The following is an 18,333-nucleotide window of genomic DNA, read 5'->3' on the forward strand; positions in this document are numbered from 1 at the left end:
CTACATATGCACAAGAGGCAGGCTCAAGTTGCAAGCTATCCTGATGATATTAACACATTGTTGACCAGTCACAAAAATACTTGTGTTTTTAAGCCCAAACCTTGTTGACCAATAACAAGTTTGCACTTGCATTATACAATTCTTAAAACTGAGAGTAATATAGGATTTTGTAAAAAAAACTTTGTAAATTGTTTCATTTTCATATTCAACTACGAAAAAATAGCCGGTGATATGAGATAGCTTTTGTATAAATTTGCTGGTTAACATTGAAATAAACAACCCAAGCCTCTCAACTTTACCTTTTCCTCTATAAAATACGCCATTTTGTTTTTTTTAGAGAAAAAGTTAAAAGACATATAACAATTCCTTTCCATGGTTAGGTATTAATGTTACAACTTTAGAAATTCTTTGCAAATATGTAAAACAGCTGCTGACTGGCTCACTGTCTGCCTGCAGCCAGTATGTATGGGTAGGAAGGAATGGGGTGATTAATATGAAGGTGCGTGAGGAAACATTTAGTGGTGATGGAAATGTCCTTTTATTTTGATTGATGTAGTAATCTTACATGTACATACATTTGCTAAAACCTATCAAACTGTACATTTTGAGTGCGTGCACTTTAAAGTACAATAAATCATACTCATTAAACTGATTTTAAAATTAAAAACAAGGCCAAGTTGTTAGAAACACACAATGAATCATCTTACTTTAAGCACACATGGCTAACTGTTTTTAGTTCTGATTTCCAGTACTTTCAAGTAACAGAGCATACCTTGTTTCCACCTTGATCCACATATCGAGCTGTATTGTTATATACTCTCAGCATTGGTACAAGGCCATTGGAATTGCCATTAGTCTGAAAGAGAGACTGAGAATAAAGGCATCTGGAGGAGAAAGAGGGGGCTCAGCAAGGTAAAGAACGAAATAGCTCAAGAGTGAACAAATTACTCTCTACCAGTCTATAAAATTTTACCTGCTCTCCATTTCTATCTCCCCTCTGAAAACATAATGCCCAACATAAAATAAACAAAATGTTGTTTATAAATTGCAATTATATACAAAATTATTTCATGGCATCTCTAATTTACTGAGACATAACAATTACAAATCAAAGGATAAAAAATCAGTATAAATTCCACACCATCTAAAGATCATTCCCAAAAGAATTCAAGGCAACTTATAAGAATTATATGCAATGGATAAATCAAGACAACAAATAAGGTAAATAGAGATTCTCAGCAATAAATGGATTCTAGAATGAAGATAAGAAAATAAAGACTCCTAAGACCTAGAATAAACCTCATCAAATTTCAAAAATAATCCTAACCCAAGGCAAACCTTTGAACAGTCTAGAAAGGTAAGTGAGCAATGGCTCACACTACTACTATGTGAAAGTGCTGTATATATCACAGCACCTCCAAAACACCACATAATGGAAGGGTTTCCTTCTGGACTCTTTAGCTTTATTCTATAGGATAGATATCTTCTTCACATTACAGATGAAGAAACAAACACAGAGCTGTAAATAATTTGCACTAGGCACTACTAGTAAGTAGTGGAGATAGGATTTAAATCCCTGTCTTACCTAATATCATTATCTTGGCTCTCAAGTAATCTTGAACTAGCAAGGCTTGAATTTACATCACGAAGTGGCAATGTTTAAAACTTAAATCCTGGTTTTATCACATATTAATTGACTGGTCTCTGGAAGTCATTTAACTTTCTAAGCCTCAGCTTCCTCACATGTAAAGTGAAGCTAATAGTGCATAGTAGAGTGCTTATAGTCACAAAGTTACTGTGAGGCAAAAAATCCCTATCATGTGTCTGTAATGATTATCTAAATCATAAGGTTGTAGTACAGATTAAATGTGTAATTCATGTACAACTTTTGTAACGGATTTAGTACGTAGTAAACAATCAATAAATGAGAGCTATTATTATAAAAGAAACCAGAATTCCAAAATCTAATTTCAAATTTTAAAAAAAGCAAAATCTGAGTTAAAAAGGACCCTAAAGATCATCATCTAATCTAAACCTCTAATAAGACAGATGAAAACGAAGCCAGAAGCAGTGAAATGACTCACTTCAAGTCACACAATCAGCCAGTAATTAACAGAGACCTAGGTCTCCCAAGCCCTAGCATATGACCGCTCAACCATAAGCCTGGTTGCTTATGGACTTGAATCCCTCTAGTCCATACATTTTTAGTCATACAACAGAAGCTTACCCCAGCAATGTAGCTGCCAGTCGCTCGAATACAACTCACAGCAACACCAATTCCTCCAGCAGACTTGGAAATCAATGCACATTGCTTTAGAGTGTCATAAATGCCTTCAATACTATCGTCTTTCATACTCAGAAGGAAACAGCTATGGGGGAAAGAAGTTACAACTCACCAAGAAAATAAAGCACAAAAATGACTATACAATCAAAGACACAAAGTTAGGCAAACAAAGGATCTAAAGTTTACAAAATTCCTAGGTGGAAACAAAAGAACTTTTACTAGCTGTGATGCAGTAAAACACATCAACATATATTGTTGTAAAATTACCTTGCTGCCAAACTTAAAATGCTAAAGCCTAGAAGGAAGTCTTAGAGATAAGTCAAAACTATTAGCTTACATGTCCACCAAACTTCAAACATGCCATTATCACATCTTCTCATGTAAATTCCTAAACATACATAACAGCGTTTTCAAGAAAAATTAAACATTTGTGGGGAAAAAAAAACCCTATGCAATGGTCAACCAGTCCTTTGATGTGTCACCAAAATTCAGCTCCCTTATAGTCTTTTTGAAGACAATCTCTACCTGTACTTTGGATCTCACCCTGTTCCCTACCTCTGGAACCATACTCTACCAATGATCCCTTCACTACTTTGAATATTCAACCAATCAAATGGATTCTATCCATTGACTTTTACTGAATATGAAGGCAATCAGAAAGATTTAAAGAATAATATAACATACTTTGTACTTATAACCACCTACCAGAAGAAACAGACACTACAAATACAGCTATTACAATCCCATACCATCTCATGCATTTCTACCTTTCAGCATTTACATGTTCTACATTTTAAAAATTTCTGATTGAATATCTATTTATCCTCTGCCACTTGCTTTTAACTCAATATAGTATTAGAGGTTCTTTCCTACTGATACAAGTAATTCTAGTTTGTTTATTTTCACTGCTGTATGGTATTCCATGTTATGAATGCAAACTGCAAATATATTTACCTGTTGATGGACATTTGGATTATTTCCAATTTGTTTGCTATTCTAAACAATGCTTCTGTGAAAATTCTTGAACATATACCTAAGGATTTCTTTGAGGTATATACTTAGGAGAGAATTGCTGGGTCAAAGTGGAACATAAGCATATGTTCCACTCTATTAAAGGTTCTCCAAAGTGAATGGTTAAGTACACTCTATCTAGCAATGTATCAGACTTTGCATTTTTATCAAACTGATGGAAATGATGAATCTCATTATGACATTAACTTTCATTTTCCCAATTACTAGCAGTATTTATCATCTCACATGTTTAGTGGCCAATCAAGTTTCTTACTATGAATTATTTTTTATATCCTTTGCCCATGTTTCTATCTGGTTCTCAGTCTTTTTCTTATAATCCTTGAATAGTTAGTATACATTGCAAATATCTTCTCCCAGTCTGAAACTTGTTTTTTCACTGTTTTTGATTCATATAAGTTTTCAATTTTAATGTAATTTTCCTTTATGTTGCTTTGCTTATTATATCTATTTTAAGAAATCCTACACTATTCTGGGGTCATACATATTCTCCTAAGAAGATGTAGGTTGAGGCATTAAGAGTCATGATATCTACAACTTACTTTCAAATGACTGAGCCAAAAACAAATTTTAAGATAAAAATATATAAGACAAAATATTAGTAATTATTTTGATCTAAGCAGAGGTGAATGTATGGGTGATATTCACTGTTGTTTTTTAAACTTCTGTGAATGTTAGAAATTCATAGTAAAAACTGAAGAGAAAATAGATATGTTTTTTTTATACACTCTTCTAAAAGATTTCACTTCCACATTTTGATTTTTTTTCTTTTCTGTTATTTCTGTATATAGCATGAAAAAGGAATTTAATTATATTTTCCCGATAGGATAACACCAATTTCCCTGGCACCATTCTGCTAATAAAATACAATGACACTTCAGTTATTCAAGTTCCCATATAAGCTTGAATCTGGATCTTTTTCGGGGCTCTCTGTTATGCTCCAGTGGTTTTTCTGTCTACCCTAGAGTAAATACCACACTGTCTCGATTACTGTATCGTTCCAGTAGTCTTGAAGTCTGGGTTTTTTCTTCAAAACTGTCTTGCTTTTTTACATTAGTTTCCTGTGGCTGCCCTAACAAAGTGCCACTAACTTGGCGGCTTAAAATAGAATTGTATTATCTCACAGTTCTGGAGGCCATAAGTTCAACATCAGTTTCACTAAGCCAAAATCAAGGACACTCCCTGCAGAGGATCTAGCAGAGGAATTATTCCTTGCCTCTTCTAGCTCCAGTGAATCCTTTGCTTATAGCCACATCAACTCTAATTTCTGCCTCCATCTTCACATTGCTTTCTTTTCTGCTACATGCATCATTATCTCCCTCAGCCTCTCTTTTCTCTTGTAAAGGTACTTTTGATTAGATTTAGGGTCCACCTGAATAATTCAGGATAATGTCCCCATGTCAAGATCCTTCTTAAACCAGACCTGCAAAATCCATTTGTCCAAGGTAATATTTACAGGTTCCAGAGATTAGAGCCTGCTATTTTTGAGCAGTCTACTATATTATTCTTTTTTTAATTTTTTAAAAATGATTTTATTTACTTTTAGAGAGAGGGGAAGGGAGGGAGGGAGAAAGGGTGGAAAATATCAATGCATGAGAGATACATCCATCAGTCGCCTCTTACACTCCCCCAACTGCGGACCTGGCCTGCAACCCAGGCATGTGCCCCAACTGGGACCGACTGAGAATCAAACCGGCAACCTGAGCCACATCAGCCAGGGTATCCTACTAGGTAATTCTTAGTCTTTTGCGCCTCCATATAAATTATAGAATTAGCATGTTGAAATTTTGACTGGAATTACACTAAATCTATATGTTAACTTGGGAAAAAATTACATCTTTGCAAAATCTATTTTTTAATATAAAATCACTCTTCATTTATTTTTAAATGTCCTTCAACTATGTTGTAGAATTTTTCCTTAAGAACCTTATATATCTTTTATTAAAGTTGTTCCTGGGTAACCTTCCAGTATCATAAGTGACATATTTTTAAAATTAATCTTCTAACATCTAAAATACAGAAACCCAGTAATTTATACTAAACTAATATATCCAAATATTTTGCTGAAATCTCTACTAGAGCTGAGCTTTTAGTGGATATCTCTTATTAAATTAAGGAAGTTATTTTCGGTATTGATTTTGCTAATTTTTATTACAAAATAGTATTAAATGATACAAAAATGTTAGTGCAATGGAGTACATTAATACACTTTTTGTTTTTTCTTTTTTTTTTAATGAGTACACTTTTTGATGTCAGCATATCCTTGAATTCCTGAAATAAACCAACTTACCAAGGGTTTTGATTTTTTTTAAACATTCCTGCATTCTGTTCCAGTGTTTCCCTTTTCAGAAAATGGCATCACCGTTCAGCCTGTTACTCTACCCATAAACTCAGGAACCATCTTTGGCTCATATCCAAAAACATCATCAAATTCTGTCAATTTTACCTCCATGTATTTTTCTTTTTCTTTTCTTTTCTTTTTTTTTTTTGACAGATGAGAGTCCCATTTAATGGTTATTTTTCACCTAGTTTCTCAACCTCCATGTATTTCTTGAATCTGTCTATTTCTCTCAATCTCCACTTTCCCTAATCCTAACTACCATAATCCCTAACACAGACTACTATAAGAGTCTCTTATTAATTATTGCTGGGGGAGGGTGGGTACTGGGAGGAAGGGAGCAAAGGGGAAAAAAATTGAAACTATTGTAACAATATAATCAATAAAATATACTTTAAAAAAAGGGGAAAAAAAGTCTCAATTAGCTGTCACTATCAAGTTTGTTCAAAACAACCTGATTGAGATCTAATTCATACACTATAATATTCCCCATTTAATGTATACAACTAATGGCTTTTAGTATATTCAGAGAACTGTACAACAATCATCACAATCAGGTTTAAAATTTCATTATCAGCATTTATCCCTCTCCACTTCATTTATCACACTGAAGAGATGTTTCCAGAATGTAAATCTCATTTAATCAGAGCAGGAGTGAGTAAATGCTCATTAAATTCATTTTTTGTGCTCAACTGCCCAGTTTTTCAGGCCAAGGTTTAATTCCCTAATCAAAACCATTTCAGAACTTTAAAAGCAACTACAGATGACACATACCTAGAAAGTTGTGGGCGGTTGGTACCAGCATTGAAGAGAGTGGGAGAGGCATGGGTAAACCACCTCTCAGAAAGAAGGTTGTATGTTTCAATAGCAGCATTGATATCTTCTTTGTGAATCCCCACAGATACCCTCATCAACATATGTTGTGGTCTTTCAGCCACTACAATCAAAAGAGGAGTTTTTACATAATGGAACATGTCAAACAAACCAGGCTGAGACATATACTTGAGTCAAAAAGAAACACTAAAAGACAATTTAAAAAATTTTATACCAATAAGCAGGACAATTATTCATAAACTAGACCTGAAGTTAAAAATGTTATTTAGTTTAGACAGAAATATTAAGGCTAATAACACAAAGCTCTATGTTCTATATATATGGAACAGAAGATAAAACATACAAACATGTTCATTTCTCACCTTTTCCATTGATCTTCAACAAATAGGACCGCTCCAGCGTCTAAAAAAAGCAAAGCAACCAAAAAACTTCCAGAGCAGTTTTTAAAGACACAGTAGACAAAGCATTTACAGTAAGGCAATCTATTTAATCTTCTCAGTTTTCATATAACTTTAAATGAAAGAATAATATATTTACTCTTACTAGCTTCACTTTGGCTATTTGATTTGGAAGACTACATGAAAATCTCTGGGAGAAGCCGGCTCTGTATTAACATGTATAACATTTATAGCAGAAGTTATGGTATTCACTGTCGTCACAATGGTTAACATTTACAAAGTACTTATAATAGGCTAGGCACTGATCTAAGTAACACAAACTCACTTATCCTCAACAGAACTTATTGTTGCAATTGTATTATTGTCCCATTCTAAATTTGAGGAAACTAAAGCACAGAGATTAAGCAACTTGCTAATAAGAAGCAGAGCAGAGGCAGGGTGGGAGGGATTGAGCAAAAAAGAAAAAGAGAAAACAATCATGGACACGGACAATAGTGTGGTGAGTGCAGGGGTGAGGGAGAAGAGAGGTGAAGGAGAATAGAGAGGAGGATAAATGGTGACAGAAGGAGACTTGACAGGGTGATGAACATACAATGCAGTGTACAGATGATGTGCTGTGAAATTGTATACCCGAAACCTGTATAATTTTGTTAACTGGTGTCACCCCAATAAATTCTATTTTTAAAAGTGAAAAAAAAAGGAAGTAGAGCAAGAGATTCAAACATAGAAGGTTCATGTTCTCAATCACCATTCATCAATAAAAAAGTACTTAGAAAAGCACTTGGCACACAGTAGTGATTTTATAAATAGTTGCTGCATAAACAGTAGAACAATATGGAATCACTATAGCAAATTATCTGCATAACTCCTCAGGTAATCCAGAAGTAATATTTGGAAATAGTGAAAATTGCAAATGGATAAGCTATCTTTCCTTAATTCAAATCACTACCCACCCTAACCCCACTAATCCCCAGGTCCATCCCAACTCCCATTACTTATTGCCTTTATAATTGCATCACTAACATAAACAAAAACCAGTATTTCCTGAATTAAGGAGCAATTCCCACCTGCTTGAAACCCATTACTTACCTTAAAGCCAAAGTAATTATAAGAGAAATCTCGGTCATAGATAATGGCAGAATTCAGGCGCTGATGAAGGTAAAAATAAAATCCCATAATTAAGATACTTATTTTCACAAAACCATTCTTTCAGCCTTGATTCCAGAATTAAAAGTGACATAGGATACAAAAAAGATAATACTAAGTATTTTTGTTGTAGAACAGAAATCCTTATCTAATGTTAAGGGAAAAATAATTATAAAAATCGAGTATCCTATTAGGTTAAAAAATGTGTCCATTAGAAGACTAGAAGAAAACACAAATTGTATATAAGTGAAAATATAAATGTGACTTTTCAGCTCCCCATTATTTTTATAGTACATCTCTAATTCAAGAGAGAAAGAACATGAACATAAAAGGGATTATATTATTATCCTTCACCAAGTTTTTAGATTAGCTGTTAATCCAAAAGTATTGGTACCACATACTTACTAATACATGTTTTTATTATAAAAATTAGACCATTTAAATCTTCACATACCAATATATATGATAAACAATAACACGCAGGATTACATTAATTCTAAGCCTCTTCAAAACCTATGGTCCTTTAACAGGTTTTATACAAACTACTCTTATGAAAATAAGATTTTATAAAAGAACTGGCTATTGTCATCGAGTATCTGTAGTCAATAAGGCCATTTAGAGGAAAACAAAAGCAATTAGGTACAAACACTCATTCTGGATAAGAAAAACAGAGCCAGCTTTACAAAATACTATCAGTGTTCTATATAATGATCCATGTCCAACAACTAGAAAAATCTAGTCCTTTCTCTTAAATTATTAGCGGCATCTTTATTGCTAAAGGCAGTTAGGGGCCTTGCAAGAATAATGGAGAACTGAAATACTTGACCACATTTATTTTTCAGATAGTTTTTTGCTGTTATGCTATTTTTGTTTTTAACCTGTCCTCAACATTATACGTATGACACAAGCAACTCAGTTTCCCTGTCTTTTTAACACAAGACACATGTTTAGAGACAGCCAATTTATCATTCTATTGCCTAAAACTAAACTGGTTTCCATGTGTGCAGTTATCTATGGTAAGTAATTTTGTGTGCAACAGGACTGGCTGGACATTTCTTTTCCCTTCTGTCCTCTGGAATCTAGTTAAGAAAGAAGCTGGAACACAAGTGTGTCATTTTTAAGTTGTTGTCCAAGATCTTTCAAAATTTTACCTGAGCAACCTTTTAAGGAGTCCGTTTGGCAATGTCTACTAAAATTTTAAGTGCACAAACTCTTTGGCTCAGTGATTCCACTTAAAGGATTTATCTTACCAATATATTCTATGAGCAAAATACTATCATATAAGGATATTCACTGCAGCAAAAAATGAAAAATATCCACCACTACAGCAACAAATACACACACACACAATGACAACATATCTATATAACGGCATGCTACGCAGCTGTTAGAAAGAATAGGATAAACTCATAAATGCTAATACTGAACTAACTCTAAGATAAAGTACCAGCGAGAACAGTATGCACAGGAGACTACCACTAAAAGAAAAAATATATGTGTACATACAAGTGTATTAGAGAACAGCACTGGAAAAATACACTTTAAAATGATATAACATTGTTTCTAGAGAGAAAAGCTAGTATTCAGGGAAGGACAGAGAATTACTTTTTACCTATATTTTTCGCAGAGTTTGAACTTTTTTAAATATGCCTGTGACTCTAAAAAACTATAAAAATTTTTTTTTACCAGAAAAACATTACACATACATCTTTATTGGCCAAAACAATATCCAGTGTTGATTTGGCCACCATGGGAGAGTGTTTGCCATTTTGTGAATTTATGTAGTTGTGGAGGTCTTCCATCACATCTAAAAAAATAAAAATAAAAAACAGAAAATAAAAATGTTAAAACCACTTAACAGCTAATTCACTCTTCAGGTAACAGTTTAAAACAGTAGTTCTCAAACCATTTTTTTCATCCCAACTCACCTCAGTGCTTAGAACAGAAAGTGCTCAATAAACATATACATGCTGAATAAGTACGTAATTCCTCACTTAAGAAAATAAAACTTCTAGAATTAGAGTGAACAAAGCTCTTTGAAAAAGATTCCTAGGTGACTGACACCCAAACTCATTATGAATTATTGGTTTAAAATAAAGAAAAGCAGAAATTATCATCTCTTCTCAATTTTTTTAACCTAACAAATAAAATTTCAACTTAAAATTCAGAATCTATCATTCTAAGCATTTCACATCCATAAATGCAAATTTAGTGAGCTCTCTCATTTGCTCTTTTTTAAGACATCATAGCAGCAATGAGCTCTCTGCATTTATGTATAATACTCACAAAACGCTGGCATTTTGATTGTAATGAACTTATTATCTATAGATCAATTTTGGGAGAACTGGTATCTCTACAATAAATCTACTAAAGAGGGAGATATAATGTTTGAGACCCCACATAACAGATCTGGAATCAAGAGCTAAAGATTTCTGTCATAGTCTACCATATGACTTTTTACATACTAAATTATTTAATCTTCCCTTGCTCACATTCCCAGAGCTATAAAATGGCAGCAACAAAACAAAACAATTCCTAACAGTGACAAAGATTAACTATAACATTTTGCTTAACCCAGAACTTCTCAATAAATATTTCTCATTTCCCATCACTACCAAATACCTAAAGATAAATATTACTCATTTCACATCACTACCAACTAGCTAAAGAGGGGCTTAAAAAAAAAAAAAAAAGCATGCATGTGAGAGAACAAAAAAATCCACTGACCTTTCCATTCAGTAAGTCAGCAGCACAAATTAGGTAAAGTTCTAGTCCCCATTCTGCCACTAACCTGCACATTTTGTATTTTTTAAATAATATGTAACTTTTGACAGTCAAGGTTTCATTCTAGTACACTCATAAATTTTCTAAGAATTTTAAATTCTTTCAAACTTTTCCTCTAGACTCACCACTGAACACTTTCTTTGTTTCTTTGTGCAAGTTAGAGACAGCAATCCTTGCTGCCAGAATGGCATAGTCAGGGTGCTTAGTAGTCAAGGTTGCAGCTGTTTCAGCAGCCAAAGTATCTAGTTCCACAGTAGTGACCCCACTGTATAAGCCTTGAATTACTTTCATGGTAATCTGAGCCTACAAAAATAAAATCAAGAATTACTTGAGCTTTCTCAAAAAGCAATAGCTTCCTTAAGATGGCAATGAAGAAAACAATAAAATTTATATCAAAATAAAACAGTCAACTTACTTTTCTAAAAAATTATCTTTTAGAATGGTTGGCAATGGGAAACTTCATAATGAGAATCAATAAACCAACAGAACTGCCAGAAAATGCATACTAAATATACAACAAAGAGGTGTCAATGAAAATAATAAATTTTAAAATATCTAAGTATAGATACTTTATAGTTAACAAAGATGAACAGTTTCACAGGGGAATAGCTAAAACAGACCAATGATTCTGTAAGTATTTCTTCATTTTTTATTCAGCTTCTTCCTATGTGATCAGAGTTCCAGCAACATCCTTACCCATTTCCTCCCAAATCTACCTAAGGACAAGTACAGAAAAGCAAATGAATCAAACTTTAATCATTCCAATTAGAGATGACGATATAAATAAGGGTTGGGGCTGAGTCATCAAATAATTTAATGACCACTCTTCCTTTAGAGGTTCAGAAACTACAAAGTATCTCAACTCTCATAATCTCTGACATTTCACAGTCACCTTGTGAGACGGATATTATTACTATCACCATTTTACATGAGGAACCTGAAACTCAGGTTACTTGGCCTTGTCCAACTAAGTCTTCTGGCTTCACATCCCATTCAAACTTACTGTATTTCACAGTTTTCAAGAGGTTCCCCTTATAAAGATTTTATTTCTTGACTTTTAGAGAGGGGAAGGGAAGGAGAAAGAGAGGGAGAGCAACGTCAATGTGAGAAACATCGACGTGAGAAGCATCCATCGGTTGTCTCCCAAACGCGCCCTGACCATGTGCCCCGACCAGAATGGAACCAGCGAACTTTAGCTTTGCAGAACAACGCCCAACCAACCAAGCCACTCTGGTCAGAGCAAAAGGTTTCCCTTTTTAAAATACACAATGCACAAGTTATTAACATATATTTTTAAGAAAAATAAATACTAAGTTGTGTATATATGTTGACTGTTTTTTTAAAAAGCTTAATCCAACAGGAAATGAATGTATTGCCCAGTTGACCAAAACATGCCCCCCTCAAAAAAGTGTGTATTTACTAGTTTACAATCTATTATAATAATATTTTTAACCTAAGACCAAGTTGCTCCTGATCACTTTCTTCTCAGATCTGGCAGACATATTATGTTCAGTAAGAGTAGTGAAGTCTTCTGAATAGTTTCTGATGTTACATGGCAAGTAATCAGAACTCACAATAAAATAACATCTGTGTGTTATGCCAGATATAATAGCATACAGACTTTTTCAGCTGAATCTACCCTAGAAAGTTTGAATATGCTACATCAGCACCCTCGTATACTGTGAAATGCAGCATTACATGCGGCAATAGAATATATTAAAGTCAACAGACCTCGGTTCTTCTCACTACACCCCCACTAAGTTGTATAAATCACTCTCTTCTGTCTTTGGATCTTTCTTATCTACAAAATAAGGAAGATGAAGCAGGATGATCTCTCGAGTTTATTCCAACTCTAACATTCTATTATTCTAATTATTGTCTAGAATTCCTAAACGTAAAAGAGAATTTGTAATAAGGATATTTTAAAGTTGTGTAAAATTTTCTTTTGACCATTTTGGTAAATTCAATGTCAAATGTGTAATTATATATGTGCCAAGCATTGTGGATATCACAAGAATAAGATAAAGCCCACCCTCAATTCTAGAAAAGGACAGAGATATGTCATTAATTTCCATATTACATGGTTAATGCTAGGAGGCTGGCACAAGTGCTACAGAAGTAGAGATAATATACCTAAATAGGGCTGGAGCAATTTAGGTGGGTTTGGAGAAAAGGGTCTTAAAGACTCCATTTTAGGAAGATGATTTTGGAAGCTGTGTTGAAGATGCATTTGAAGAGGACAATATTAAAGGAAGACCCACAGAATACTTTCAAGACCACTAGAGACAGCACTCTAGATAAGGGGTAGATAAGGAGAGATGCAGGGAAACTTGCTTATGAATACTCTGTTCTCTTTAAATGTCCATGAAATCTACTTTAAATTACTTAAATGTATTCTTTCTACATTGATTTAAAAAAAAAGCAAATTTCAAACCAGTTTCTACCCAAAGGACAATTCCAGAACAAACTTTACTATAGGCATTTTCTCTTATGAATAAAACAATTTACTCAAGAAAGTCTCTAACATAAAGTGCCAATGTCAAGTTTTCCTTTTTGCTCACTTTTCAGTTCTTTGAAGTCAGAATTCACAGCCCAGAACCAAAATTTAGAAAAAAAGTTTTAAGGAATGAATTCACATTTTATATCCAAGGCCATTAAGTAGAATACCAAACCAAAATATGTATCGAGTAAGAGGAAGGCCAGAGATAAGAGACAAATAAAAGGAATCACATGACAGGAACACAAGACATAAATCATATTTACTTACAGGATCAACAAAGTCCATATTAAGTCCATAACAAAGCTTCTGGATTCTAGATGTAATTTTGTCGAACATGACCCGCTCTTGGCGGCCATCTAAACAAGCAAACCATACAATTCATGTTAGCACTTATTAAAATAGCAATGTCAAAGAACCAAATGTAATCAATCAACACATGAACTTCTTAAAGTACCCAACATGATACACTCTTTCAACGTAAAAGATTCAGACTCCCCGGTAAATTCATCAAGTTATTACTTTTGTACCTTCAAAAAGTACAGATTCTACTCTGAAAAGTCTTCCCTTACAGTATAAATCAGATGAATTTTTACAATAACTTTCCAAATGATGTTTTTCCTTGTTCCACATGGCAGCCAGAATTATTCTTTAAAACTTAAATCAAAATCATGTCATTACCCCCTCCAAATTTCCAATAGTGGTTGATCACCTCCTTCAGTATCAAAGTAAAAATTTTTACAGTAATACATAGGACCTTAGACAACCTGCCCTGTATATACCTCTTTTCTCCTCAAGTTCACCTCCTACTCTCACATCTTCTTCACTTTACTCTGGCAACCCTGGCCTCCTTGCTATCTATACCAATTTTAGGTCTTTGTTCAATGTAACCTTCTCAGTGAGGCTTTCCCTGATCACCCTATTTTAAATTGCAATGCCCCAAACACAGCCTTGATCTTCTGATCCCCCTCCTCCTTCCATGCTTTATTTTTCTCCATAGCACTTATCATGACATACTATATAGTTTACTTATGTACAGTAGTCCCCCCTTATTCACAAGGGATACATTTCAAGACCCCTGTGAATGCCTGAAACCAGATATTACCAAACCCTATATATATATAGTTTTCTCCACTACATGCATACCTTTCTCCTTAACTTCTTTAACTGCAGGAAATGTGGCAGCAGCCTGTTCATCAGCAAATGCAGCCTTTCCAGTAATTTTTACATTTTTTCAGTCCAAACCTATTTTTGAATCTGTGTATTCAAGAATCCATTAATTGCAGTAAATGGCTTGGTGCCACTTGTTTCACAAGATTCCTCACTGAAATGTTCATATAGGCTCAATGATTTCTGAAGCAACACACTGACATCAATCGGAATGTTTTTCGGACAGAATGTTTTCTGTACACAAATGTAATGCCTTTTCCATCATAACTAAGCACTTATGATGCACTGTTAATGTAACTTGCAGTCAGAGGTTCCTCAAAAAACATGGATTTTTCTCCTCTAGTTTCACGGACAGAAGGTTCATTCTTACTGTAGATCTTAGCAACCTCAGTATACATTTTTCTTTCCTTAAGTCGAGAACTTTCATGTTTTCACTTAAAGGAAGCACTTTACAGCTTCCCTTTGGCATATCTGACTCACAAGCATCAATTCTCTTGTGCTTCTGAATCATTAAGTAAATTAAAGTGAACACAACTACTGATACCTGGACAGTTGATCTGGTAAGAGACAACTAAGTAGTGTAAACAACGTGGATATGCTGGAAAAGAGATGATTCACATCTCCAAAAAGATGGAGCCAGATGGTAGATTTGATCAGCTACTTAGAACAGCATGCAATTTAAAACTTACGAATTTTTTATTTATGGAATTTTCCATTTAATATTTTTGGACCCTGGTTGATTGCAGGCAACTGAAACTGCAGAAAGTGACACTATGAATAAGAGGGGACAACTGTACTTGTTTATTGTGATTTTCCCCACCAACCCACTAGAATATAACTTCCAAAAGAAAAAAAATATTTGCATGTTTTCTTTACATTTTATTTTACTTGCATGTGTTCCCCAGTGCCCAGGCCAAGGACTAAGCCCAGACCTAGCACACAGTACGTACTTAATTTTTTACTGACTGCTAAATGATTTATAAACCTGTCTCCATTCTAATACCTTCATGATAAACTTGGCTTAGATATTCTCCTAGGGTTATTATTGATTTTGAATTTATTACACATCATATAACAAAGTACCTCTTTTCATTTGTAACTCAAGATAATCTTCTAGAGGCAGCCTCTTAGTTTTAATATTTTGGGAATATGGAAACAAATACATGTAGATCTTATCTAGTTGGTCATTTTGATTTTGACCTTAGATCACATTCCTCTTTGTCCTTCCTAACAAAAAGTCTTATTATCTCAAATAGTAGTTCATCCAACCTTTATTTACTCTTACCAGGAATAGTGGATATACCCAACTACTAAATAGCTTTAACCTTAGGCAACCCACATAACATAGTCTGTTAACCTAAAAATAAAAGGCCAAGTGCAAGGCAATCGGCATTTATTTGGGATCCAAGAGTAGCTATTCAGGAAAGCACTGGTTCAGGCAGAAACCCAAATAGTGTTCCCATTAGAAGGTGAAGGCAAAAGGTATCTATGACAAAGGAAAGGGGGACAATTACATAAATAGAAGAATTTCTATAGTGCAGGTAAGCTAATACAATGATGCTAGTCATATCTGCTTTCTTGTTATCTTTGCCAATAGTTGTTTGGGACGTGCTGTTGCTTCAGGTCCAGTCCAAAGGCTATTCTGCCCAGTTTTCACATTCTGAAGGTTGGAAGAATAAGACTTCCTCTGGGATGGCAGCTCCATTTTAAAATGGCTCCATTTATATTATTTTCGCATTTCCCCCTTTTTCAAGGAAAGATTTCAAAAACAAAAAGTGATGTCAAAAACAGAAAACTATCAAAAACAGAAAGCAACATTGGTCAGTTAAGTACTGTTGGTCCCTCCTCGCCAGGAAGGATGTCATGTCCCACGTAGGAGGGAAAGAAGTTTTCTTTTTTCTTAGGAGCCTTAGGCCTTATTTGAACAACAGCACCAAAACAGAGGGACTCTTTACAGTCGTGTTTAAGGGCAAACATCTTCTGTAGTTCTTGAGGTTTCTCCTATTAAGTCTCATAGGACTTAGCGATCATCTCAAAACGCTGAGCAATCATTATTAGAGTGCTTGCTGTCTTTGCAACATCAAGCTGTGCAAAACAAAGTTTTATAACAGCAAAAATTCCTGTAATAACAAACAAAATGCTAAGTCTAATTTGCAGAATAAATCTGAAACATGAGGCAATACCTGAGATGAGTCAGCCGAAGATATTAAAGAATCATAAGGTGTCGGTGGGCTGTTTTTATTCATTTGGAGTGTGGCCAGACTTTATGAGTTTTATCTTTATTTCACCAGAGGTGTTTTATTCTAAGTACAACAAAATATATTAACAACAGCGCAAACCCCACCTTGTTTTGCTAAAATATGGTCAAGAGAAATTCTATTGTATAAAATAAATGGACATGGGAATTTAAAGATTTTTCCTTTTTTGGCAGTAGCCCCAGCAGTTTCCTCTCAGGTTGCTGTCCAATGATCTATGTATTTATTGGAATGCCTGCCCACAGAAAAAGTATTTTTCCAAATCTGATAACTTTACTGAGGTAGATATCGCCAAGTATTAAGCATCCTTGACCACGTAACTAATTGCACATTTTGACCTGTGAAGTTGGTTTAAAGATGATGTCCAATGTTGAGTTAGCTTCCTAAACTGAAATTAAGGCAAAAAGGAAGTAGTTATTATAGCTAGTGCTTGGCACCTCATATTATTTGTGAAATAGGAAGGAACTAAAGGAAAAAAAAAAAAAGAAAGGAAGATCTGTGAGGTGGGAAAGAACTGATGTAAAGGAACTGAAGGAAAAAAGGGAAAATGAAGGTGTAGATTATATAGGCCTGGTCCAGTATCTTGGGTTAGTAGTTCACCACAGATGTCTGCTTCATTTCCTGGTACATAATCTTAAATTTCAAATCCTGTTGGTTGAGCAGTACATTTATGTATAATAGCTTTCTTTAAATGGAAAACATGAACCCAAGAACTTTGAAAGCAGAAACCATGTCCACCTTCACCACTGCAACCTCAGTGCCCAGCACAGCAACCACACAGATTTGTAAAATAATACAATGGGCTGTAAAGGTGAGAGTTGGGGAGACAGAGAAAGAATGTGGAATAGAGGACAGACTATCAGAGTGCAAACGGATGCTTTAGAAGGTATCATTTTACAAACTTTTGTTTGTATTATATTTATATAACATATACATGCATGTGCACCAAGTCATTATGTAAAATGTAATTTTTGCCATGGATTCCACCCCAAAGTTTTGAAAACACTATACTACTAAATTCCAAAACACAATTTACAACTCAATCAGCTTCAATTAATTTATTCCAGTGGTCCTCAACTTTTATTTTTTAACCTGATCTCCTTAAGCAATGATACTCTCCCACAAGAAAAATAGCTCAAGATAGCAGATGAGAAAAACTCATTTACTATTTCATTTATATGGGTTATTCCTATGTCCCTACCAACCCTCAGATCTCTGAAGATGGAAGTGCCTCTCCCTCTTGTCTCCCTCATAGTGCTTACCAAGACATTAGCACATTCAGTAAGTACTTAGAGGTTGATTACCAGTTGCTCTCCTGAATAATTACATTAAAATTAACAAAAACTATAGGTGTTAGTCTGTTACTATACTGATATACCAAAAATAAAGGGGGGAAAACCCTAAGCACATTAAAACTTAAACATAAAATAAAATAAAATAAACAAACCTAAGTACAATTTTGTAAATAAATTAACAAGCCTTGCTGCACCCTACACTTAAAAAGATTCTACCAAACCAACTGAATCACATTATGTTCTCAGAAGGAATAATAAGCCCTGCCTTTTAGGGCTTGTATAGCTAGTACTTCTTAAACTACA

At 34.3% G+C, this 18,333-nt stretch overlaps 1 protein-coding gene across 1 annotated transcript in view; it reads right to left on the reverse strand.

Moving 5' to 3' along the window:
- Positions 1–18,333, reverse strand: part of RRM1 (ribonucleotide reductase catalytic subunit M1) — a 39,088-nt gene that overhangs the window by 19,106 nt on the left and 1,649 nt on the right. Inside the window, exons 2-9 of the mRNA XM_090264665.1 lie at positions 13,581–13,669; positions 10,939–11,116; positions 9,736–9,836; positions 7,973–8,032; positions 6,848–6,887; positions 6,426–6,588; positions 2,228–2,369; positions 773–856 (exon numbers count right to left, since the gene is read on the reverse strand). Coding sequence (XP_090120791.1) covers positions 773–856; positions 2,228–2,369; positions 6,426–6,588; positions 6,848–6,887; positions 7,973–8,032; positions 9,736–9,836; positions 10,939–11,116; positions 13,581–13,669 — 857 coding nt within the window. The remainder of the gene's footprint in view (positions 1–772; positions 857–2,227; positions 2,370–6,425; positions 6,589–6,847; positions 6,888–7,972; positions 8,033–9,735; positions 9,837–10,938; positions 11,117–13,580; positions 13,670–18,333) is intronic.

The sequence above is a fragment of the Furipterus horrens genome, unplaced genomic scaffold, assembly GCF_987537825.1.
Source record: "Furipterus horrens unplaced genomic scaffold, mFurHor1.1.pri manual_scaffold_2, whole genome shotgun sequence".
Classification (NCBI taxonomy): Eukaryota; Metazoa; Chordata; class Mammalia; order Chiroptera; family Furipteridae; genus Furipterus; species Furipterus horrens.